At 42.1% G+C, this 24835-nt stretch overlaps 1 protein-coding gene across 1 annotated transcript in view; it reads left to right on the forward strand.

Moving 5' to 3' along the window:
• Window positions 1-1513: 1513 nt before the first annotated feature.
• Window positions 1514-24835, forward strand: part of LOC308420137 (alcohol dehydrogenase 1-like) — a gene marked incomplete at both ends in the record, with an annotated part of 39373 nt that continues 16051 nt past the window's right edge. The window contains 8 exons of the mRNA XM_080916046.1: window positions 1514-1552; window positions 2680-2781; window positions 8103-8241; window positions 10712-10799; window positions 10918-11137; window positions 11319-11579; window positions 12503-12638; window positions 16102-16244. Coding sequence (XP_080772172.1) covers window positions 1514-1552; window positions 2680-2781; window positions 8103-8241; window positions 10712-10799; window positions 10918-11137; window positions 11319-11579; window positions 12503-12638; window positions 16102-16244 — 1128 coding nt within the window. The remainder of the gene's footprint in view (window positions 1553-2679; window positions 2782-8102; window positions 8242-10711; window positions 10800-10917; window positions 11138-11318; window positions 11580-12502; window positions 12639-16101; window positions 16245-24835) is intronic.

Genomic DNA, 24835 nt, shown 5'->3' on the forward strand with positions numbered 1-24835 from the left:
TAAGACAAGACTTCAGGTGTGTTGATCACTGCTGAAACCCATGCTTCCGGGAACCAATGGCCACCTGCTACTCTTAGAGACTAGCTTTTATTTTCCCGTTAAATTGATTCAAATGTGGATGGGTCATGTCACACGTGTGCCAGGAGGGAAGGAAAAACATTACTGACAAAACGGTACTGGCTGAGGAGAGTAAGACAGATTCTCAAGAAGGGACATTGGCCGTTTGAAAGCTCAAGATGAAGCCTGGCCAGCAACATTAATGGAGGTTGCACGAGATTTATACGGTGAATCAAATGGAGGACATGAAAGGGGTGGGGACGACAAGGATTCGGCAGCTGCCGCAAAAATCAAAAGTAAGGTCCGGCTTCATGGCAGGCATTGTCATGTGTCTCTAAAGTACAGCAGCTTCCTGTGACCCGTAACACTGCGGGAGGGAGAGGAGGAGCTGGCTTAAGTCAGGATGTAGGAAGCTTTTGTGTCTGGGAAAGATGAAGCCTACAAGGTTCTCCATGACCTTCCCCAGGGGTCGCGGGAGCAGGGAGCAACTGTGAGAGAGACTGAGCAGCAAGGTGCAGAGAGGTCTCTGAGACTGTGGAGCACCTATGCAAACCACGCTGAGCGTTCCAGGGATGCAACCTGCGGATGCTGATGCAGCCGATTTCGAGCCATCCTTGTTAACTCCTGTTAGCAACCCCAATAAAAGCTCAGTGGTTCGATGAGTTGGGCTCCGGTGCAGTTGTGACTTTAGTCTGCCCTGCATTCGCTTTCTGAGGTAAGTAGATGGATGATTTGTTCTTCCCTAGGGAATATTTGTCAAAAAGAGTTGCCCCTCCTTGATTGTTAGCAGTTTAAAATGTAATGTGTGTGTTTTTGATGGTTCTTGTTTCCGCGCTTGTATTCATGTTGGACCTGTTTTTCTTTCAAAGTGTTAAATCTGCAGAGCTTTGGAGGACGTTCCCGTACACACTCGGCAGGTAGAGGCAGGTAGGGTCTACCGCAACCCGTTTAACTTCACTCCTCGTATGCCAGCTCCTACCTGAACACTCTTCAGTCGGTACTTTTCTTTCTAACTTTTTCTCTTTTCTCACAGTTTAATACATCCCTCCTCATAATCCCCTCCAGCCCATCCACAAACTCGGAGCATCTGAAATAGGAATAAGCTAAACCTATAAATCTTTAGGAAGTTTGGTCGGCTCATCCAGAAAGGGATGATTGAGAAAATGTAGCCTAGAAGTGGTGTTTTGGTGCAGAATAAGTTTTCCTTCACCTCTTCTAAAACACCCACTTCCTTCCCACTTTTGCTTCTCTTTACCCATTTTTCCTCCTCACCTTTTCTTGCTCCTCCCGTTATCCTTCTGTCTTTGGATTTTCCATTCCTCTCTTCCCCTTCCCCTCCCTAATTAGTACATAGCGGCTGAGGCACCCTGGAGTATAAGCAAGTATCCATGCTTGGATCAGCAGGTAACGGCTAGAGACAGACGAACTCTCCAGTCTAAACCTTCCAGAAGCAAAGATGGAACAAGCCAGCCTCACCACGAAAACATCTGGCAATGTAAGTTAGGGTTTGCTCTTGGAATATAGTCTACTGAATGGTCATAATTAGTAATATATGTGTACTTTACTAGTTAAGGCTGGGTTGAGAACATGTTTTACATGATGAAGAACTCCTATAATTTGCAAGTCAGTTTTAGAGCATTTCTATCAAAGTTATGATAAAATGAGAACTGTTATTAATTAAAGAAATAATGTAGAAGTAGTATCGCCCTAAAGGGGAGGTACTATTAACCCCCAGGCATTTTTCCAGGGGTGAGGCTTCTCCTCTGCACTCCACATATGCTGACCCTTACGATTTTCCTAAACTAGGAAAATTGCATAATTTTTGGTGGTGGAAGGCTTTGTTCCCACCTCCTTTCTATTTTTGTGTTGAAACAATAAGGAAACAGACAACGTAGTCAATCCTGACAAGTTAAAAAAATAAAACATAATGCTTAAATTTGTATATTCAAATTATGTACTAAGAATGAATATCAATACAGAAAACTGAACTTACAGAGATTTCCAAGCTGAAATGAATCAATGCTGTGGGGCAGAGGAAGTAAGTTATAATGGCAAACTAAATAATCTAGGTCATATTTCACTAGGACAGACTCTGGTTAGAAAAATAAAATCGATATAGCGATTCTTGTTTTACTTCCAAGGTGGTGCTCAGGTTCTCTAACAATGTTCTACACATGACAGATTATAATCTTCTACAAGGAAGTAATTAATAATAGAAATTGTAAGGCAGAAATTTAGTTCAGAGAGCAGAAGTGGATTTTATGAACCAACATTAATACGTTGTGACATTTTAAATATAGAGAAACCAACTAAGAATTCTCTTTGGAACTAAAAGAGAGTGTCACACCCCTGTATATGTGCACACTTGAATATACATACACATATAAGTATAGATGTGAACTCATCTGCCATTATAACACTTTATTTCAATTTTATTGAAGCCAGATAGACATAAAATATACATGCAATTGTCTCCAACCAGTAGGTAGATTATTTCACCTCAAACGAACATAAGCCGGATGGTTGGCTGGACAGTTGATGTGAATTTAACTCCACACCTCTCCTGTTAGTAGCTCGTTAGCAGAAAGGCCAGCTCATGACCTCATTTGTGTGTGCATGTAGGTCATCACATGCCGGGCAGCTGTTGCCTGGACCACTAATGCCCCCCTGTCCATTGAGGAAGTTGAAGTTGATCCACCAAAGGCTGGTGAGGTTCGAGTTAAGGTAAATACAAATGCTGGAACGTTAAGTAAATTGTGTATATGTGTATTTGCAATGATTTTATAATTTAGGAAATAAACGGTGGTCTATACTAGAGTTAAGACTTCCCATGATTCATAACAGAACGATATTAGCATATCAATAGTCAAGTGGGTTGCTGCATTTTGTTAAAATGTCACAAGCTTGATATATATAAATTCCAAGTGGTCAGTAACAGTTTAAAAAGACTATTTCTCTTTAGACTAGGGAGTTGGTTCTGTGGGTACAGTACTCATTATGCAAGCACGAGGCATACATCCGTAACCAGGCAGCCAAAGTTATCAGCTTCTGTTTCAGTGGGAGATCTTATCTCAAACAACAACAACAAAAATAGAAGCAAATGAGGAAAGATATGTGTATGAGTGTGTGCACACAAGTTCTTGGACATGCACATGCACATATATACACACACACATACACATACCATAAACACATACTCACACAGGAAGCTCTCTCTCTCTCTCTCTCTCTCTTTCTCTCTCTCTCTCTCTCTCTCTCTCTCTCTCTCTCTCTCTCTCTCTCTCTCTCATACACACACACATACACACAAGCTCATGTAAGTACATGCACAGGAAAGCTTATGCATACATGTACACACATACACATAAGTCAAGATTTGTGAAAGTCAACACGATTATTGGTTCTGAAGCCTCTTTCTCCCACAGTTCCTGGGCTATTCTAGGTGTCCTCCAAACTGGTGCTGAAGTGTAGCTGCACACAATGGTCCTACAACAATGCCCCTGAAAACTGATCACAGGGCCATTACCCTCATGCATGGATTCGAGCTGTGACTGTAGGGAGAGATTACTTATAGGCCCCTAATAAAAGTGTGATTCTGCACCCACCCAACGTGTCACACATTCACCTGCAGTTTAACCTATTGTGAGAGCAGGGAGGCCCTTGTTGGATGAAAGACACCGTGCTCTCAGATTCACCAGATTCCAGCTGTGAGCCAAAGAAACTGACATAGTCTGCGGTACTCCATTTCATCACTAGAAAGTAGCCTACGACAATGATAGATGTTGTTCCCCAGTGGGAGTGGCTAAGGGGTCTGGACTCACTCTCCTTCACTGGTCCACGGAGGGTTGCTCCACTCCCGGTATGACCGATAGATGGTACCAGGGATGAATCAGCCACTTTCCTCTCCCATTCTCATTAGCTGGAAAAAGTTTGTAGGGCCAGGTGAGGGGTGAGTCTGCTCCAGCAGCCATCACAAAAAACCATCATGTATGTGCTTTAAACAAGACTTATTTTCTCATAATTCCAGGGTCTGGAAGTCTCCCAGATGAGGGTACCAGCATTGCTGGTGGAAGCTCTTATCCTGGCTTACATAGATGTTCATCTTCTTACTGTGCCTTTTACTGAGAGAGAAGTGGGGGGAGAAAGCTCTGGGTCTCTCTCTCTCTCTCTCTTCATAAAAACAGCAACCTCACCTTGAAGCTTTGAATTCATGGCTTCATCTGAGGCTGGCCACCTCCCAATGCTTCCACATCCAAATGCTATTATATTAGGAGCTGCCTGGGGTCTTCATATGTAAAAGGCACACATTCCAGTTTATAGAAAGAACCCGTGCTCCCATTCCCGTGCTCGTGGGGTAGAGATGCCACTTCAGGGCAGTTTGCCTTCACCACAACTCTACTACACTACATAGATGTTGTAGCCGTGGGAAGGGGCAATTTAGAGGTCTCAGCACTCCACAGCTCTGTTAACAGGGCAAACTTGGTTTGGAAAAGAGTGTGGAAGAACTCATATCTTGAGAAGTAACCAAAAAAAGAACGATTTCAGTTACTCTAATATAGCTGTGCATTTTGAGGTTGTTTAATTCACACTTTCAAGTTCAAGAGTGTGCTGCTAATTTGTAACAAGCTTTCAGTAAGGAGCTCCTGTTCTCTTACAGAAGGAGAGCATTTAACTCTCTTGGTAACTAATCTAGACTAATTCATTCCTGTGAGACTTAATGCAGTCTCTTTTTAAAAGATGTATTTCATTTTAAAGTGTGTGTGGATGTAGATGTGTGTGTTCATATGCACACATGTCTGTCTGTTTGTCTGTCTGTTTATCTATGTATACTGTGTGCCCCTAGAGGACACAAAGGGACATCTGATATACTGAAGCTAGAATTATAGACAGTTGTGAGCTTCCTAACTTGGGTGCTAAGAACAAAATGCAGGTCCTCTGCCAGAGCAGAAAACATTCTTAACTGATGAACCATCTTAACAAGCCTCTCCAGCTAACCTCTTGAGAAAGACATTAAGCCATTCATGAGGGTATTGCACTAGACCCCATCAATTAAAAGAATTGCTAGCTGTCAATACTTGTTATGTTGGGGACCAAGAATCTAGAATATGAACCTCTAGAGGGGCAAACCATACCAAACCCTTATCAGAGACATTGGTAATAAGCAATTAAGAGTGGTCTTGAAACTGCATGAGGTACAGTAATCTCAACACAGAGGACCAAGCAAAGAAACAATAGTCCATGCTAAGATCACCTGCATCTCAGGAAACCTAAAGCTGTGAACGAGGCAAGGCTGGTTTTCCTGAAAACCAGCCAGAGTGGGTATTTGAGAGTGGCAAACAAACAAAAATATCCAGAGAGACGAGATTTTAGGTCAGCTGTTTGGACCAAAGGCCTGAATAAAGACCAAGAAAGCAGATAAATATTTCCTATCCCTCAAAGAGCCCAGAGGGATAAAGGAAAAGAACATCAGTGCAAGCAATCAGATTGCCAAAAGAGAACAGCAGTTTTACAAAGAATGTGGAAAGCTCCAAGGATCAACGTGTGCTAGCCAGAAAAAATAAAATAAGAATAAATAGGATGTCTAGATAAAACTTGGTGCTGTCAACATGTTCCAAGTGAAATATACAATCTGGAACTGATCTGACTTGCCTCCAGCCCCATCCAGCTGTGGAATCTCTCCACCCTAGAGGAAACTAACTGACCTTTTGAAATTGGAACAGCTAGAGAAAGGAAACGATGGCAGGAAGAAAATGCAAGAGAGTTGTGTACTGTAGAAGAGCCTTTGAAGATTCCTTCAAAGGTCTTTCCATTTCCCTTCTGCCTGCTACTTTGTATCCTGAAACAGCAGGCAGCATCAGCTTGTACAAACAGCCTTGGGGTTGAGACTGCTTTCTGTGGGAGGCAGGGGGATTACTACAATATCACCCAGGCTTCCCTCAACTACCCAAGGTCACGTGTCAAAACAGACTCTAAACTCCTCATTGTCTGCTTTACCACATTCCATAGAATTCGGTGATTTTTGCCGCATTAGGGCAGTCTGGGCAAAACCATGAAGACAAGAGGGAGTTGAGTGCTGTGTTCTTTGGGTACAATAAAATCACAGATGTGAAAATGCGTAGCCAGCATTAGAGTGTACTCTGCCTCTAGACTTGAAGATGAACCATGTTTTTCTCTGAAAGACTCAGTCATTTTATAACCAGGTATTTTTAATATAGACACGCAATGTTTTTGTGATATTCACCCTCCACACTCCTCCCTTAACTCCTCGTGGATTCACTGCCCATGTCCCCATTCTCTCCCTATATCCTATCCTTTTCTTTTTAACACTTCACTGAGTCAGTTTATACTGCTCATCTAGGCATGGTGTGGAGCTATCCACTGGGGCATGGTTGACTTCCAAGGATCATACCCTTAAAGAAAACTGAGCAGCTACCAAGCGTCAGTGGCTCCTCAGCTAGACACGAGGGCTTGTGAGCCCCTCCTCCTGAAATGTTAATGACTTTGTGCACATAGCCACCAGCTGCTGTGAGTACACTGCTCCTGATACAGAGACACTTTCTCCCTGGTCTTCCTCAACCTCTGGATTCTCACAATCTTCCCAACCCCTCTTCCACAATATCACCCCAGCCTTTGGGAGCTGTGTGACACTGGTGTCCCTTTTACAGAAAGGCATGCAACACATACTATCCACACCTTGACCAGCTGTGAGTTTCTTCATTAAGTGTCATCCACAGCAGAAAAGAGGCGTGAGGGTTGCACTAATCTACAAGTCAGTATATATGTCTTTTGAGGACAGGTTGATAGGATATCTATTTAGCAATAAAACAACAGTAACAGGTTTACCTCTGGAGCCTATGCGCTCTTAGTCATGGGTTTTTGGCCAGATTTGTGGTACCAGGTATGTTTTCCTTCCTATGGAGAGGACCATAAATACAATCAGAAAGTGGTTGGTTACCCCTATATCATGTCACTACTACAACCATGGCTCATCTTACCAGTCTGGTCAGTGTTGCAGCTGGCAGAGTTCAGAGGTAAAACCACTGGTGACTTTTTCTCTCCCAGCCTTCAAGTGCTGTGAAAGTAAGCCATCAGGGAGAAAGCATTCCAATCAGTACCAGCTTAATTTTTTCCATGTCTTGGTCTTTTCAGTAATAGGATCTTATCAACAACTCAGAACCACCTCAACAGCTTATATTGCTTGAGGGTTCCCCAAGACACCTGTGACCAATGACTCCAGGGAAGGGTTCCAGACCTTTTTAATTAGCAACCCATGGCTTCTGGGAGGACACACACACAAACACACACTTTTAGAAAGCTTATAAAATAGTATGTTTCCTTATGGCTTTTTAAAATAACCTTACAGTTGGCTATTCTTGGCCCAGCCCCTACTCCACCCCTTTGTCATGTCTCCCTCTACACTTAAACACCCCTCTCACTATCTCCCTTTCATTTCCACCTGTGTTCTACTGTCTTCCCTCTCCCCCTAGTGGCTCCTCTCAACTTTCCTGGTGTGGGAGTTAGGATTTCTATTGCTGTGATATATCACCAGAGTCAAAGGCAATTTGGGAAGGAATGGCTTCATTCCATCTTACCACTTTCAGATCACACTGCATCACTGAGGGAAATCGGGGCAGGAGTTAAAGGCAGGAACTGAAGCAGAGGCCGTAGAGGAGAGGTACTTATTCACCTGCCCACTAATGGCTTGTCATCCTGCTTTCTTAGACAACTCAGGACCAATAGCCTAGGATTGCACCACCCACAGTGAACAAAGCCCTCCCATCCCAATTATTAATTAAGACAATACCCTTTAATACAAGTCTATCTGTTGAAAAAGCATCTTTTAAATTAAGACGTCCTCTTCCCTGTTATACCTTCGTTGCACTCAGTTGGTAAAAACCGACCTGTACACCTGACTCTACACGTGCTCCAAGTTAAATATGCAAAACTAAAGATTTGATGCCAGGGTCTGTAAATGAGTGAGAACACGATGAGTTTGATCTTCTGTCACCAGGCATTTTATATCTGATTACTTAATTATCTTTCAGATTATATCCTCTGGGATCTGTGGCACTGATAACCATATCCTAGAAGGGAAAATGACAATGCCATTTCCTATCATCCTGGGCCATGAGGGAGCTGGCGTAGTGGAGAGTATTGGACAATGTGTAACTACTGTAAAGCCAGGTGGGTAATGAGGCATGACACTGGTGCCACCTAGGGGTACAGGAATAGGTTCAGCTTCTCTGCCAATTAAAACATTAATAGGCAGGGGAATGATGTTCCAAAAAATCAGGGGGAGTCACAACAAAGCCGTCATGTGATAACTGAGAAGCCAGGGTCCCTCTTAATGGTTCTAGTTTTATTGATGGAAAGAGTTCAAGAACAATCACAAGCAAACTTGGGGACAAAGAAGTGTAAAGACAGTTTATTGGAGCCTAAAGGGGAAACCCCGGGTCAGGCAATCTGGAAGGGAGTGGAGGAGTGGAGAAGAGAAGGAACAAAAGCCATGTTGCTTGTGCTGAGGCAGTATGGAGGTGAGTCTCCGGTCAAAGGATAGCTACAAGTCCAGAAGGAGTACTTTAGAACAAAGGGCAGGGAAACCTAATGCGTTAAATTATCAAGTTGAGAGCATGTTTAGGCTATGACCAGCCTCTGAGAGACACAGACCAGACAGTCAGCTCTTCCGAGGCTGCACTCAGAAAGGTGAGCGGACTCTGAGTCTCAGGATAAGTTGGCTGGTAGGGATGGCATTATGTTTCAGGCATTCTGAAAAGAAAAAGCACATTACCTTTGGGTGCCCTGTGTATTAGCTCTTACAGGATCAGACAAGGGCCTATCTCTATATAGAGGCAGATTCCATTCTTTACAATATAGTACCAATTCCTCTCCTAATTTCCACTCTGATTCTTCCCCCAAGGTAAAATAAAGATCTCAGAATTTAAGCCAGGTGTGGAAGTGCACACCTTTTATCCCAGCACTTGGGAAACAGAAGCAGGCAGTTCTCTAAGTGTTAGAGGCCAGCCTGGTCTACATACTGAGTATTAGGACAGCCAGGACTAAAACCTCAAAACCAAAACAAGTTTTAAAACTCATCACGTATTAACAAAATCCTCAAGCTGCATCCAGACACAAGATATAGGACAAGATATAAGCAGCCTGAGCCCGGACTGAAGACAGAGTTCAGTAGTGTGATACTTGCCTACCATACACAAGACTGTGCTCCTCACGCCATTCCCTAAATCAAACTAAGAATTACAATATATACAATGTTTCACAATATTATCAAACATAGAATATGTATGGTTAAGAAGCCTTTTCTACACACACACACACACACACACACACACACACACACACACACACATCAAATACCCTAGTCTTTTTAATTGTGCAAACAGAATAGCATCATGTGTAAGAGTTTCTCCTTCTAGAATTTATATTTATCTTCCCCATGCTCCAAATCTTCATGTTTCAAACACTTGATAATATCATTATTCTAACAAGAATAATTATCATAATAAAATCATAACAATAATTATAGTAATATAATTATCATTGTCATAGATTTTCTGTTTTCCTTTATGTGCATTGTGAGCATGCGATGTCAGAGATATGGGTGAACATATTTGTATCTTTCCACAATGTCAGAATGTATGGAATAACAATATATGCACATGGTACAGCAGTTTTCGTGGCAGCAACTTGCTAGACATTGCTGACTGCCTTGATATCAAGCACTGGCTGAGGCAAACAGGAGTTGTTGGTTTACATCCTAATTACTGACCTCAACTCTCTGATCACGTTACACATCACACAGTGAATGCATGTGTTCGTGTGTTGAGAGTATGGACTAATGGTGAATATATATGTAGGTTACAGCAACAAGGAATATCTAGGGACCTAAGAGGCAAAGCTGGAAAACCAAAGGAAATGCAAATAAATAGAGGCTTTGGGAGGTGTGAGGTCGACCAGATGGTGTTCTTCCTGAGCTCGCTTAGGAGCAGAGTCATCATGTTTCATTCTCAAAATGGAGTCAAAAGCTACTTGTAAAGGGAGAAATCGGTCTGAAAATCTAGTTCTATGGAGGAACTCTGGGCAGGGCACAGAATGATCTCAATTATGTATAAAGAAATAGATGCTCTGAAAAAGATCAATTACCTTGTTTGACTAAACTAGCTACTTAATGCCAAATAGGATTAAGAGCACAGGCTGCCTTTCCTTGAGTTCTACCATAAGACAGCACCTCATAGTGAGTGCTGATTTCAACTTAGCTCGTGCATAACCCACTCTTCCAATAAATATCAAATTCTAATAAGGTCCTGTTCACTTTTCTCCTGGAACATTGAGCCAAATAAACAAGTCTTATGTTCCACCAGTTCTGAGGTCACTTAGACAGGTAGCTATCTCTTTCCTTTGAACCTCAATGTCATGAGATATAAATACCCAAATTCATTTTTTTATCTTGCAGATCTATTTATATTAAAATTGATTAGTTTAATCCCATGATGAAACAATTAACTTTCAGTACAATGCCACATACAACTCTTCTTATGACAAATTGATGACATCTGCCAAAACCAGTTCCCAGTAGGATTAACTGTATTTCAGGTCTGCCATAACTTTCCCCATAACTTTCTTTATCCTTTTTCTTCAGGAGATAAAGTCTTAATGTTCCCTCTCCCAGAATGTCGAGAATGCATCTATTGCCTCCATCCTAAGGGCAACTTCTGTAAGAAGGAAAAGTCAGTTTCAATTTCTTTGACTTCACACTTCTTTTGCTTTCCTCATACAGGGTTTGACTCAACCCTGACAATGTCTTTTTATATCTTTTGTTGTTGTTGCTCTGTGTCTGGGGAGCAGTATTCTCTCTCCAACGGGATTAATGTTGGATGGAACCAGCCGATTTACCTGCAGAGGGAAGAAAATCTATCATCTTCAGGGAACCAGCACATTCACGGAATATACTGTGGTGGATGAGATTGCAGTGGCAAAGATTGATGATGGTGCTCCTCTGGATACAGTCTGCATCATAAGCTGTGAGGTGCCGACAGGCTTTGGTGCTGTGTTTAACACAGCTCAGGTAAGAGCGCCGTCCTTCTGTGTTCTTTCGAGTGAGTGTCTACATAGTGAATGAGGAACTGTATAGCCAGAAGACTCCTTCATTGGGGACAAAACTGAAGGGCTTTTTCCCTCTCTTTATCTCCTACTAATACAAGATTACCACTGAAAGTCTAACAAAGGCTTATCCTTTAAAAATACAGGTCACCCCTGGCTCTTCCTGTGTGGTTTTTGGACTTGGGGGAATTGGATCTGCCATTGTCATGGCTTGCAAAGCCTCTGGTGCATGTAGAATCATCGGGGTTGACACCAACGAGCAGAAGTTTCCTCGGGCAAGAGCCTTGGGGGTCACCGACTGTCTCAACCCCAACAAGCTGGAGAAACCTGTCCAGGAGGTGGTGAAGGAGATGACAGGTGTCGGTGTTGACTTTGCCTTTGAGGCCATCGGACTGGTTGATACCATGGTATGTGTCTTGGGCACAGTGGGGGCACAACACATTAACACATTAACTTCAGAAAGAAAGAAATTTCCTGTCATTTGTTTTATTTGAGAGGATACAGTTGTACACCTCCTAGTCCTAATGTAAAATTATAAATTTCTACCTAGCGTTTTTGAGCACATTGAGATACCTTGCATTGCTCTGAGCTATTATTAGTTGATTCTATCCCATTTTTAGATCACCCTTCTAGATAACTAATAACACTATCTTTATTTTAATGATTGAAGATATTAATCATAGTGGATTTAAACAGCTTATTCAAGGTATCATAGTAAACATACTCCGTGTTGTTAGATCATAGAATGTCTTCCACATCCCCCTGAAAGCACACCTTAGCATTGTTATCAACTTGTGGGACACAAACTATATGCACCCAGTCACGCCTGGCTACCCATTCTTGATACACCAATTAAAAGGCCAAATTAAAAGTAGAAAACAGAACACGGAGATTTATTCCATGTGGCCACATTGGAAAAAGGGACAAAAGGACCCCAAAGCCATCTTCTAGGTCCTGAAGTGAGAGCAAGGTTTAAACAGATACACACATCTAAGCAGTCCTGGTCAAGGTATGATCTCACCTATCCTTGGCCTATCCTTGTCTGGGCTTCAGTCTCATCCTGTAAGGAAATCTAACAAGCTGTTAGATCTGTGTGAAATCTTTTTCCAGGAGACAAGTCCTCGCTCTGGGTGATGCCCTTTTCTTCTCTTAGCAGGAGATTTATGAGAGAACACCCATCTCTTTGTGGTTACTTGTTTCAGTAGTCTGCCTGTCCGATGGAGTGGTGAAAGGGCCTCTTTAGAACATCTTCACTTCCAGCAGGCTGATTACAAGTTAAACATACATTTACATGCTACCAAGACATTAACCCTTCTGTTTCTGCGTTTAGGTCGCGGCTTTGATGTCATGTAATAGGAGCTATGGAGTGTGTGTAATCATGGGAGTAGCTCCCTCCGGTTCCCAGCTCTCTTTTGACCCATTGGTGCTTCTCCCAGGGAGAACCCTAAAATCTTCTGTTTTGGGAGGTAGGCCTTTCAGTTTCCTCTCTCTTTCCAGAACCCTAAACCCCCCTGCATGCCCTTTGGAAGGATACAAGGAAGGAAGATGGGAAGAAATAGAAGGCAAGACAGTGTATCAAGAAGGATAAGGTGAGGCAGGCATGGAGTCTCATGCCTGCAATCACGCACTCAGGATGCAGATGTAGGAAGTCTGCCACACAGTCAAGCCAAGCCTAGACTGCACAGTGAGGTCAAGCGGTCTGGTATACACATAAAGACCCTATTCCAACTTCCAAAAAAGGATAAGTCTATCTTCCCAAAAGTAGTATGTTCCCTGTAGACACAGAGTACTAGTCTATCACTGATAAGATATAGAATATGTCCACTGGGACGCTGACTTTCTGTACTGGGTGACAAGCCATGGGTGATGTATGGACCACTCCCCCATAGAAAGAAATACGTCACTGATTTGATTCCTGCATTCTTACCTTAATGCTCAACCTATTTTAAAAACAAAACAGATCATTACAAATGCTGGTCACAATTCATGCTCTCTTCTCTAAATACCTCCAGATTCTATTCCATCACTGGTCATATACGCCACATGCTCCATGACTAACATGTCTCGGGGAACCTGCACATGTTAGTGCTCCCCGAGATGTTCTAATGCTGTGACTTGTGGTTACATGTGTCTACTGGTCACTCAGAATATGGCTAGTGAGACCAGAAGGCTGATGAGTCAGTTATGCTTAATTTTACTTTATTTAAATTCAAAGAGCTGTGGTGGATGCAGTAGCACATGCCTTATTCCGAGTGCTAGGAAGACAAAGGGAAGTAGATTTTTGTGAGTTCAATGCTATCCTAATCTGCATAGTGAGTTTCAGGGTAGCCAGGGCAACATACTGAAACCTTGCCTATAAAGTAAACAAATAATGCAAGCAACCACATATGACTAGCATTGCCTTATTATTAGATAGTACAGTTCATATTATTTTATACCAGAATGCTCAAGCAAGACTGATGATTGATGACTGGCCATTGGTGATTAGTGATGACTGTGAATCTAAGGTCTGCAATTGAAAAACTTGGCTTTTGGCTGACAGAGTTCTCAATGGGCATTACTCTTAAGCAAGTCATTCAAACTCTTAACACCAGTCCTGGATAGGCAGTAGCTTTTCTTATATCATAGAGTGAGAACTAAATGAAAAATATACACATTTAAAGTATTTAACATATAAGCTAAAAATAAGCCATCAGCTGAGGCACTGGTTTTGATAGCCCACAACCCAATAAAAAGGAGGCCTGAGACTGCCAAAGATAACCAAAGCGGTTTGGATTTGCTTTGGTGGCAGCATGTGCTTGTTTGCTGGCTTGAATAACCGGGACCCTCTTCATTTTTCCTTGACATGGCTTGTGTAAATTGAATATAAAGTGGGATTATTACCCAATTGACCACATAACAAAGAGAATGTTTCCATAGTCTTCCACTATAAAAATTTCATCTTTCAAAACTTATCTGAGTCAAACTCCCCAAACTAAGCCATGTGAAGATTAACGAGTGCAGATAACAGCTATGTACCTCTTTGCATCTAACCATCTATCTTGGTCCATTTTCTGTTGAGGTTAAAAAAAAATACCTGTGGTGGTTAATTTATAAGAAAAAGATGTTTGTTTTGATTTTGTCAAAGTATTTTTTGTTCTTTTATGTGTGAGTGTTTTGTTGCATGTCTGTATATGCATCATTTACATGCTTGGTGCTCTCAAAGATTAAATTTAAGGGGGCCTCGGAGCCTCTACATCTCAAGTTACAGATAAGCGGGAATGGCCATGTGCGTGCTGGGAATTGGTCCCAGGCCCTTTGAAAAAGTCACAGTACTCTTAAGCACTGAGCCGTCTCCCTGCCCAAGTCAGGATATTTTTATCAGAGCAACAGGAAAAATAAACTGAAACTCACATCAAATAGAAAAATATGGCACTTGTATAGCCAAGATGACCTCAAGTGTGTACCATAGGATTCAGAGCCATGCCTGTGGCTGCTGAGGAATATCAAGTACAGCCTTCTGGTCCAGCACAAAGATTTACACTGTCTGCAGCAAGAGCAGTACCCACTCAGCAAGCTAGAAGCTGGGGAGTAAACACCAGGGGAAGAATTGCCTGCCAGACCATCACTGGGCCATTGCCTGTCCCCAGACAAGAGTCTCTGCTGCCTTCTTCTCATGAGACTGGCATTCTTCAAGTTTTATACTTTCTTTCATGCCTGGCACTATGCTATCTTAGAGGCTCTCTCGTGTTTTTAAGAGAACCCCAGAATCCCACACAAGCGCTGGAAGAGTAAGTATGTTGTCTCCACGTATCTGGGTTTACTGGCTTTGTGCCTGGCTGCCATATTTCCAGACTCCATTTCTGTGCCTTTATTCTTACCAGCTACTGTAACCCCAATGTTGAAATCTACAAACCCCTTATTTCCAAGCCTTCTTGCTGTGATGTGTGTTTTTCCTGATGTTATTTATGACACCAAGTGTCTATGTGCACGTGTCATGGCATGCTGGAGAGGTTTGACAGATACTCATGGTTGGTTCTCAGTTACCAGTGCATAAAACTAATAAACCTAGTCCCTTAAAAAGAATTATTAAACTCCCAAATAATCAACAAAATGTTATGGAAAAAAGAATCACTTCATTATAGATGAAAAATGCTGTAACAGACATCAACTTCTTTTTCGAGTTTTATGCTAACAGGTTTCTAGGCTAGTGAAAAACCTGCATACCAACCAGTTATGCAACAGTCAGATGTTGTATTGTTTCTGTGGTATGGATACTTAATGTCCCTCGGGTATGTAAGTTAAAGGTTCCCCCAGGATGGTGCTACTGATAGGTTCTGTGGCCATTTAGGAGGTGGGTCTTCTGGGAGGGCCTTAGGTCATTGGGTGTATGATCTCAGATGAGTCTCTGCTGGGTTTTCTTTCTCTCTGTAAGAGAAGAGAACAGAAGTAACTGACTCAGAGCAGTCATGATCACAGCTACCGGCCCACCGTTCTCTGTTGTTTTCAGGACACTATTTCCTGCAATGCTCAACTTCCAGCTGATTTGATCTGAGTTAATCTCAGAATCTTGAATGAAATGAGACTGGCAACCCGGAGCAATCAGCTAGCGGTGTTGTAGGAAACGGTTAGTGCCCTGAATACAAAGAAGGGAACATGGGTTAGGAACGTGGGTTACAGTCATGAGAGCATCAGATGGGAGGGCTCCCCTACAGCCCTGGCAACCACAATTCTGTCAGCGACTGGATTCTTCTATGGAACAAACTGCTTTGACACTTGGGTAAAGGACAAATAGGGGAATGAATGATTTACTACATCCATGAACACTTCAGTATCTTTACAAATTATCAAATTTATTGCAAATTATTAATTATAATAATTAATCACCGGAGTCTTCAGTCAGCTTTGATACATTTCACATCCTATTAATTGTGTCCTTTCCTTTCACAGGGTATAAAACCAGAGATAACATCCCTAAACTAGTAACTGACTACATACAAAAAAAAATCAACATAGATCCTCTGATAACCCATAGGCTGCCTTTTCCAAAAGTCAACGAAGGATTCAAATTGTTGCGAGATGGAAAATGGCAAGTATTTGTGTGAATGGTGTGTGTGTGTGTGTGTGTGTACAAGATGTTCTTGGGTGTAGTGTCATACAGTCAAACTTTTATGAAAAGTCCCCTATGTTTCCATATAACTTTCCATTACCCTCATGACAACTTGTGACAGTAAATGGTAGTTAACTTGTCTGATGAATCTTTGAGTATCACATTTTGATTTCTAACACCAGCCTCAACTGTAATACATCAAATGTAGGCACCAGTCAGGAATAAGTTTTTGCTTTAAAGGACAAGTAAATAGAAAAGTAAACTAACGTGCAAACTCTCCTCCCATGCGTGCTTGAGAACAGCACGGCATCCATCACTCTGACTGGTGACTATAATTTGGTGGTGACCAAGAGCACAGCACCACAGGTGCCGGAGAGAAACAGCAAAATGGTTGGCATTTCTATTCAAATTGCAACCCAGTGGCTGTCTTCACATGGCCTTTCACAATTAGAAAAGAGAAAACAACGTTATGGAATTACTACTCTTGCTCCCACCAGACTATAGAGGGGTCAACCGAGGGGCGGTAAGAGGTCATGGGGTAAAATGTCCCCATAACAGAGGGACCATTGCTCGGGGCTGTCTGCTGCCGTCCTCCTTGGTTCTTGTAGCTCCATTCAGGCCTCATGATTGACAGTTCTGTGCTGGCCTTGATTGCAGGTATTTTCAGTGTCCACAGAGAGGCAGTGAGAGACTGGAGCTGAGAAGCAGAAAAGGGGGAGACAGTCTCTCTCCTCAGCTATGTGTAACCGTTGTGATGGCTTTGTGCTGCCTCCGTTAGTCACATCAGCGTTTCCTCTTGTGTTTCAGTATCCGCTGCGTCCTCTCTATGAGACCCTGATGGTGGCCTCACACCGGCATATCAGCAGTGCTCGCTTTACCTCCTTGAAGATTACACTGCAAACTATGGCGATCAGAAGGAAAAACACAACACACAATTTTAAGAAATTAAACTATCTCCAAACTCCTGCTCGTAGATCAGGCTAACAATCAAGGGGGGGAGCAAGAATTGATTACTGATGAGATGATGTCCCCATATTTACAGGCCCACTTTAGCTGTGTTCTGTTTTGCGTAGCCTACTTAGAGGACGCACTCCACCATTCCAGATGCCTGTGTCAGCAATGTAGATGAACACATTTGTGTCTTTCTCCAGCTCAGCGTTTACTGAATAACAATAAACTCACAATTTGTCAACTATGTCAGCTTTTCTTGATAGTCCTGACAGAGGTGAGCACAGACTGCTTAATTTGATTTTAGTTACTAATATTGATTCTCAGATCACATATTATACAACACACAGCAAATATTTCTATGTATGATCTATGTAGGTTATAGAATGCTTCTCATGATTAAGGGGTCACATCGGACATCAAGAGGTTTTAGAGGTCCAGAGAAATAGGGAAACTAGTAGAACAAAATCTGCATTGATAACAAACCACGAAAGTATTTTCTCTGCTACTTCATAAATGTAATCTTGTGAATGTTATGAATCATAATGTAAATATCTATGTTTTCTAGTGGTCTTAAGTGACTCCTGTGGAAAAGCCATTTGACATTCAATGGGGTCATGACCCACAGGTTGAGAACCAATGTGTTAGAGGGTCTTCTGAGACCATTGTAGTGTCAGGCTTCGAGGTCAGGATTGGGACCAGAACAAAGACAACAGGGCAGGACTAGGGTGGGTTGATGGGTAGCATATTATTTACTTAAGGTTTCTATCACTGCAACAAAACAACATGACCACAAAGCAAGTTGAGAAGGGAAGGGTTTATTCAGCTTACACTTCCACATTGCTGTTCATCATCAAAGAAAGTCAGGACAGGAACTCAAGCAGGAAAAGATCCTGGAGGCAGAAGCTGATACAGAGTCCATGGAGGGATGCTGCTTACTGGCTTTCTTCCTATGGCTTGCTTCCTTATAGAAGCCAGGACCACAAGCCCAGGGCTGGAACTATGCACCATGGGCTGGACCCTTCCCATTGATCACTAACTGGGAAAATGCCTTACATCTGGATCTCATGGAGGCATTTCCTCAACTGAGGCTCCTTCCTCTCTGATGACTCCAGCTTGTGTCAAGTTCACATAAAACCCTCCAGGACACAGATCTAGACAGGTGAGCAGGCAGATGAGCAGATGGCAGTTTGAGCACCGCATGTCAACAAGAGAGACTAAGTTATCAATCACATGCCTGACAGTCTCTTGATGCACATCCTGAGGGGTCAGTGGGTGCTACCTTTTTCTTAGTGCTAGGTGTTACGTCATTATAGGATCAGGATGAAGGAGTGTCTCCTTGCCTCAGTCTGGTGTGGCTGATAAGTTCTTAAGCCCCCTTTTCCTGTATGATTTTCATATGCTCACTGTACTTCATGCATTCCATGTCTCCTAACATCTTAAATCCTTTCAGTGATGTTTTAGTGTTGTAATGAGCCATAGGTCACCTGCACACACTCTGGAGTAACCCTGTGCTTCTTCTGATGGCTGTAGTCAATCTCTAGGACAGTACGTGGGGGCAGGGGAAGCTCCAGCTTTCTGCTTTGCTGTCTTTCTTCCCCATATACCACTTTTTTTGTAAGGATTTGCACAGGTCCTTCTCATCTTGACCCTGTTCTTCTGCTTCACTGAGTCAAACACAAAAAGGGGAAAGTGTGCTGTAGAGTGGGATCTGTCACTGCTTCCTGATTATGAATGCAATGTGACCTCACGTTCCCACTGACATGACCCCCTTGAATAACTTTAGACCCTCAGACCAGGAGCCACAATAAGATCTTCTTTTTAAAAAAAAAAATTTTGTCACAACAATGAAAAAAGTAATACACACACGCATTCAGTTCCATAAAAGAAACACTAATGGATGTTGCATGTAGCTTTGCGATACCCGGCCTTAGTTCAGGGAAAGGGCCACACTACTAGCCCCCACCCGGCTTCCCTTAGACGCGCCTGGTCATGCCTGCCCTCTCATACAGTTGTTCCTTTTTGACTTGCCTTCTTAGCACAATCGCTGGGCACTACTATCTCCCACCTGGAAAAGCGTGCTCTTATCAATACTCTTAACTCTACACCTCACACCTGCCCTAAACTAACTCCCTTGACCACCCGCCTGGAGGAGCGGCCTGGGTAGCCACTCCGTTCGGAGATCTCACATGACTGGTCGACTTTTCTCCATCAGAGGCCTATGCAACTCAACTCTCCTCCTTTGCGTCTCTCTGCTTGCCTCCCGGGACCTGGAAGTCCCGCCTATCCCTTCTGCCCAGCAATTGGCCCATGGCTTTTATTACTGACAGATTAAAAACCAATTGGGGAACAAGACTTTAACATCCGTACTGCCCCTACAAATTGACACAGAGGAATGGATTCAATACGATAATAGTGGGTAATTTCAATAACCTATGCAAATAAACAATTAGATCATCCAGACACAAAAAATAAGCAATGAAATGTCACCATAGACAAGTCAAACTGCACCATAGAGACGTTAGACTTCACAGAATATCCCTTCCAGCAGCTGCAGAAAAGCACAGTTTTCAACAGCCCAAAGAATTTATTTAAAATACTTACATTTTTAGCCACAAAACAAGTCTTAGCAAATGCAAAAACATGGAGTAATTCATTACGTCTTTCAGAAAATTGTGGGCTAAAACAAGACAGAGCAGGCAGCCTTTATCGTCTTAAAGTCAGATGTGCCTTCTTTCAAGAGTTTCAGTTCTCTGTGGAACTGTAGTTAAATGTTTCCATCCCCTCCCCAAATATAGGAAGGTTGAGGATATTTAGCTTGCAGTGGAAACACCAGCTAGCAGTTTCTCCCTGAAACATTTTTCTCTTTCCTTCTGTTGTGTTTCTCATTTGGGTGGTAAGGTCTCCTCCCTCGAGGACTGCATAGGTTAACTGATGATGTCTGGGCTTGGAAATCCATTTTTGTATTGTCTGTTGGAGTATTTTCCTTGGCTTCACCCTGAGAGTGTCTCTCAACTCTGTCTCAAGGTTATCTGGATTTTACCAAAGATGTAAGATGCTTGGCAGCCGGTCATCCTTTCCTATGTTTCATCAAAGATGATCAGAAAGATTTCCTTTGCTCCATGAGCCTTCACACATCCTTGGGCCTCCCCCTAACAACCTCCTCAGGAAAACTGGCCATTTATTGTACTATAATAGAGCTGGACTTTCTTAGACCCACCAGCAGGCCTCACTCGTCTGCCTGCTGTTCGGTTCCCTCCTGCTATGGTTTAAAACTTAGGACGTTTGTGTGGGCAGTCTCCCCAGCCAGCTCATCTAACTTAACCTGACTATCTAGCCAACAGCTCCACTGCATAACTATCTATAAACTTCTCTACTTGGTCCTTCTTAGAAAAAAAAAAAAAAAAAAAACAAGTGTATAGCACCCTCTCAGAGTGGGGTACACCTAGACCTTAAATCATAAATAACTCAAGAGCTAAGAAGATAGCCTTGTGGCAATTTTTGGTATTTAAAAAACATTATGTTTAATCTTTACACACCAAGAAAACTTTGACTATTTCCATGTTATGTTTTGTTTTACATGTACTTTATGCTTATGGTAACTAGTAAGATTTCAATGCATACTATCAAACCTTTAAAAAAATCAAGTACTGACTAAAAATATATATTCATATAGTTTTACGCCAAATGCTTTTAAAAATCTGTACATGTATCTCTTTTAATAAAAATAATAAAGTTGTAAGAAAAAAATCTTTACTGCCGTCCGTTATTTGTTTCCTGAGTCTCCTTTCTCCTCCATGTGACCTCCTCTGCCCAGAAGTTCTGCACCCCACACCACCGACTTCCTCGTCCAGCTATTGATCTTCAAATCCTTATTACAGCCAATCAGGATGGAGACAACCTCTAATACAATTCTCAATTGCCTTCAGACTGGTGAGAAAGCCTGAAGATAGGCCACAGAAATCACAATACCAACATCTCGGCCAGCACTCAGTTCTCCGCCAATACAAAATCAACACTTGAAAATGTAAGGGACACACTTTCACACAGTGTGAAGAAAGGTTACCCCAACACCATCTGAAAAACAAAACCAAAAAACCCTACACTTCAGTGTTGTATAATCGGGAATTCATAGAAATTCTATACTCTTTAAAAAAAAAAAAAAAACAAGTTTGTAACACAAAGGAATTTTGTTTGGTTTTGTTTTTTAAAAGGCAATTTTAGATATCATCCTGAGTGAGATAACCCAGTCACAAAAGAACAGACATAACATGCAGTCACTGATAATGGAATACTAACCCAAGAAAGCTCTGAACACCCCAGAAACAATTCACAGACTGTGTGAAGCTCAAAAAAAAAGAATATATTTTAATTAAAATAGAACTGTATCACATCCCCCTTTCCTCCCTACAACCCCTCCTAGTCTCTCTCCTATCCCCTCAAATTAATAGCCTCTTTTCCTATATTATTGTTACATATATATATGTGTATGTACATGTACCCACAAATACTAAATTACAACCTTAAAATGTATCCAAAATAAATATAAATAAATAAAATAAACTATAAAAAATTTAAAAAATTAAAAAGGCAATTTTAGATAGTGGTAGAGTAGGAGGAGGAAAATAAACTATTTCTAGAAAGAAAAGAGGGTGGTCTCTAACAGAGGTTCTCAAACTACAGGATATTCAAAGTTATTCACAGTAAAGAATAAACCAGTAAGCTGTGAACTAAAGCAAGGAGAAACCCAGAACCAAGAAAGGCTCAGCGGTGTCTACATGAGAAGGCAGCACAGGAGAACCGACTGGGAGAAGGAGCTCTGCAGAACCAAGCAGCCCTGGTACTGTTCCACCCATCACCGACTCCTGACTCAAGTCTTCATCACTGTATGAAACCTCTTTCTGAAAAGACAGTCTCCCTCTCTGACTTCCCCGAAGCCCCAGCCTTTCCCTTCCCCACAGGAGACTCCTAGAGAAAGTCCAGTTCCTTGGGGGTTGATTGTCTCAGTGATCTGAGATCCACAGGGAGAGACACAGCATCTCCTCACCCCTGCTATAACTGCTACAGTTTCTAAAGTCCCGCATTGAACTCCAAAGTTGTCAGTACAAACCAACAACTATGCTTCAAAGAAAATAAGAGATGACTTACTCTTAAATTTTTTAGCTAGAATATAGTTCCCCCACTTCCCTGTCTTCCCTTTAACCCCTCCAATGCCTACCTCTCAGGCTCTCTTCATTAATGGCCTCTTTTTATTATTATTATTGTTCATATATATATTCACACACACACACACACACACACACACACACACACACACACACACATATATATAACCACAACCAGCTGAATGCCACCCTTACATCCACAGATACATCACCCTTTCCACCCTTCATCAAAGAATCTTCTCTTTGTGGTTAAAAGAGAGCATTACAGAAAACCACACCAGGTCATAATGCAGAAATCAACCGAATAAAGAGAGCCCAGCTTCAGCAGACACATCTACAGCACAGTTCCTGCACCTAAGACTCGGGGAACAATGCAGAAGGGGAAATAGAAAGGCTTTAAGACCCATTGGACCAGGAAGCCAGCTTCCTGGAATGACAGGGAAGTCTCACCTAGAATACTTCAATGGCTTTCTCTCTCTCTCTCTCTCTCTCTCTCTCTCTCTCTCTCTCTCTCTCTCTCTCTCTCTCTCTCTCCCCCTCTCTCTTCCCCAGGTCTCAGCTGGTTTCCTCCCCCTGCTCTCTTCCTCTCTCTTACCTCTTCTGTCCTTCTCTACTTCTACCTCTTTCCAGGTTTCTTCCCCCAGTCTGTTCCCTGCTCCATTCTCTCAATAATATTGAGATAATATTTGAGATACAACAAAAAGAGAAATATGAAAAATAGAGACTAACCTTAGAAGAAAAATTAGGGAAAAAATTGAAATAAAATTTAAAAAGATACTAAGATACAGACAGAAGAAATAAGGCAAGAGCCTATAGCACCACCATATAATAAAAATCAGAAAAGTCAGTAAGAAGACCACCCTTATCTTATCCAGTTAGTGCACAAGGTTTTAGCACAGAATTCTACCAGATTTTCAAAGGAGGTATGGCTTTGTTGGAGGAGGTGTGGCCTTGTTAGAGGAAGTATGTCATTGTGGACTTTAAGACTATCATTCTAGTTGCCTAGAAACCAGTCTTCTGGCAGCCTTCAGATAACGATTTACAACCCACAGCTCCTGCTTCACTATGTCTGCCTGCCATGCTCCCACCTTGATGATAATGAATGGAACCTCTGAACCTGTAAGCCAGCCCGAATTAAATGCTGTCTTTATAAGACTTGCCCTGGTCATGGTTTCTGTTCACAGTAGTAGAACCCTAACTAAGACACCAATACTCCTCAAACTATTCCACAAAATAGAAACAGAAGGAATGTTGCCAAACTCATTCTATGAGGCCACAGTCACCCTAATACCTAAACCACACAGAGTCTTAACAAAAAAAGAGTATTTCACACCAATATTCCTTATATACACTGATGCAAAAACACTCAGTCAAATTTTTCCAAACCAAATCCAAGAAAATATCAAAGACATCATTCACCATGATCAAGGAGGCTTCATCCCAGGGACTAGGAGGTGGCACAATAGATGAAAATCCATCAATGTATGTTCTATGAATGCCACTTATTCATCATGGTACATGAATGGACATACATGTGTAATACACACAATAAGTAATTTTTTAAGTAAAAAATGTTGCAGTTTAGGTCAATTGACCTCTGGACCATCCCTTGGAAATGCTGAATTTCCTGAAGACATGCTTAAGGAGATGAGCTCCTGACTGAGATGAAGTGTCCTTTATACCTCCACACACTTCAACTCTGGGGAAGAACTTTAAAGCAGGATACAGCACAAGGAACTTGGGAGACAGCAAACCCTCTACACACCGTCTAGGAGAATGGATGCATCATTTTTTTTTTGGATAATATGTTTTAGAAGAATGTTATAAAACATTGACTGTGTACGGTTCATTTTATACAATAGTCGGAAAAGTATAGCAAGTGATTTTTTATTAATTTATTTATTTACTTTACATCCCAGTTGAAACCTCCCCTCCCTCCTCACCTCCCAGGCCCTCCCTCTCCCCTCAACTACCCTTCACCTCTCTTTCTCTTCAGAAAGAAGCTCCCATGAACATCAACCCGCTTGCTTAGGCATATCAAGTTGCAGAAAGACTAGGTGAATCTTCTCCTATTGAGGGTAAATAGACATGGCAGTCCAGTTAGGGAAAAAGGACCCAGGGGCGGACAACAGAGTCAGGGACAGGCCCTGCTCCACTTGCTAAGGGTCCCACATGAAGACCAAGCTACATATCAGTTACATGTGTGTAGGGGGCCTAGGTCTGTCCCATGTATGCTCTTTGGTTGGTGGTTCAGTCTCTGTGAGAGGAAACATGATTTTTTTACACTGGTCTAAGTTTGTAAACTTAAGATAAGATACAATGTTAAAAATGTCATGAGTTGACAACCATTTGGGGACATTCTTTTTCTTAAACAGCCATCATGTGTGACTCTGGAGAGCTCTGGCCCATGACACCAGTGGTCAGACCTCACGGAGCTCAGATAGGCCCTAAGCACTACTCC

Source organism: Micromys minutus (assembly GCF_963924665.1).
Source record: "Micromys minutus genome assembly, chromosome: 4".
Lineage (NCBI taxonomy): Eukaryota > Metazoa > Chordata > Mammalia > Rodentia > Muridae > Micromys > Micromys minutus.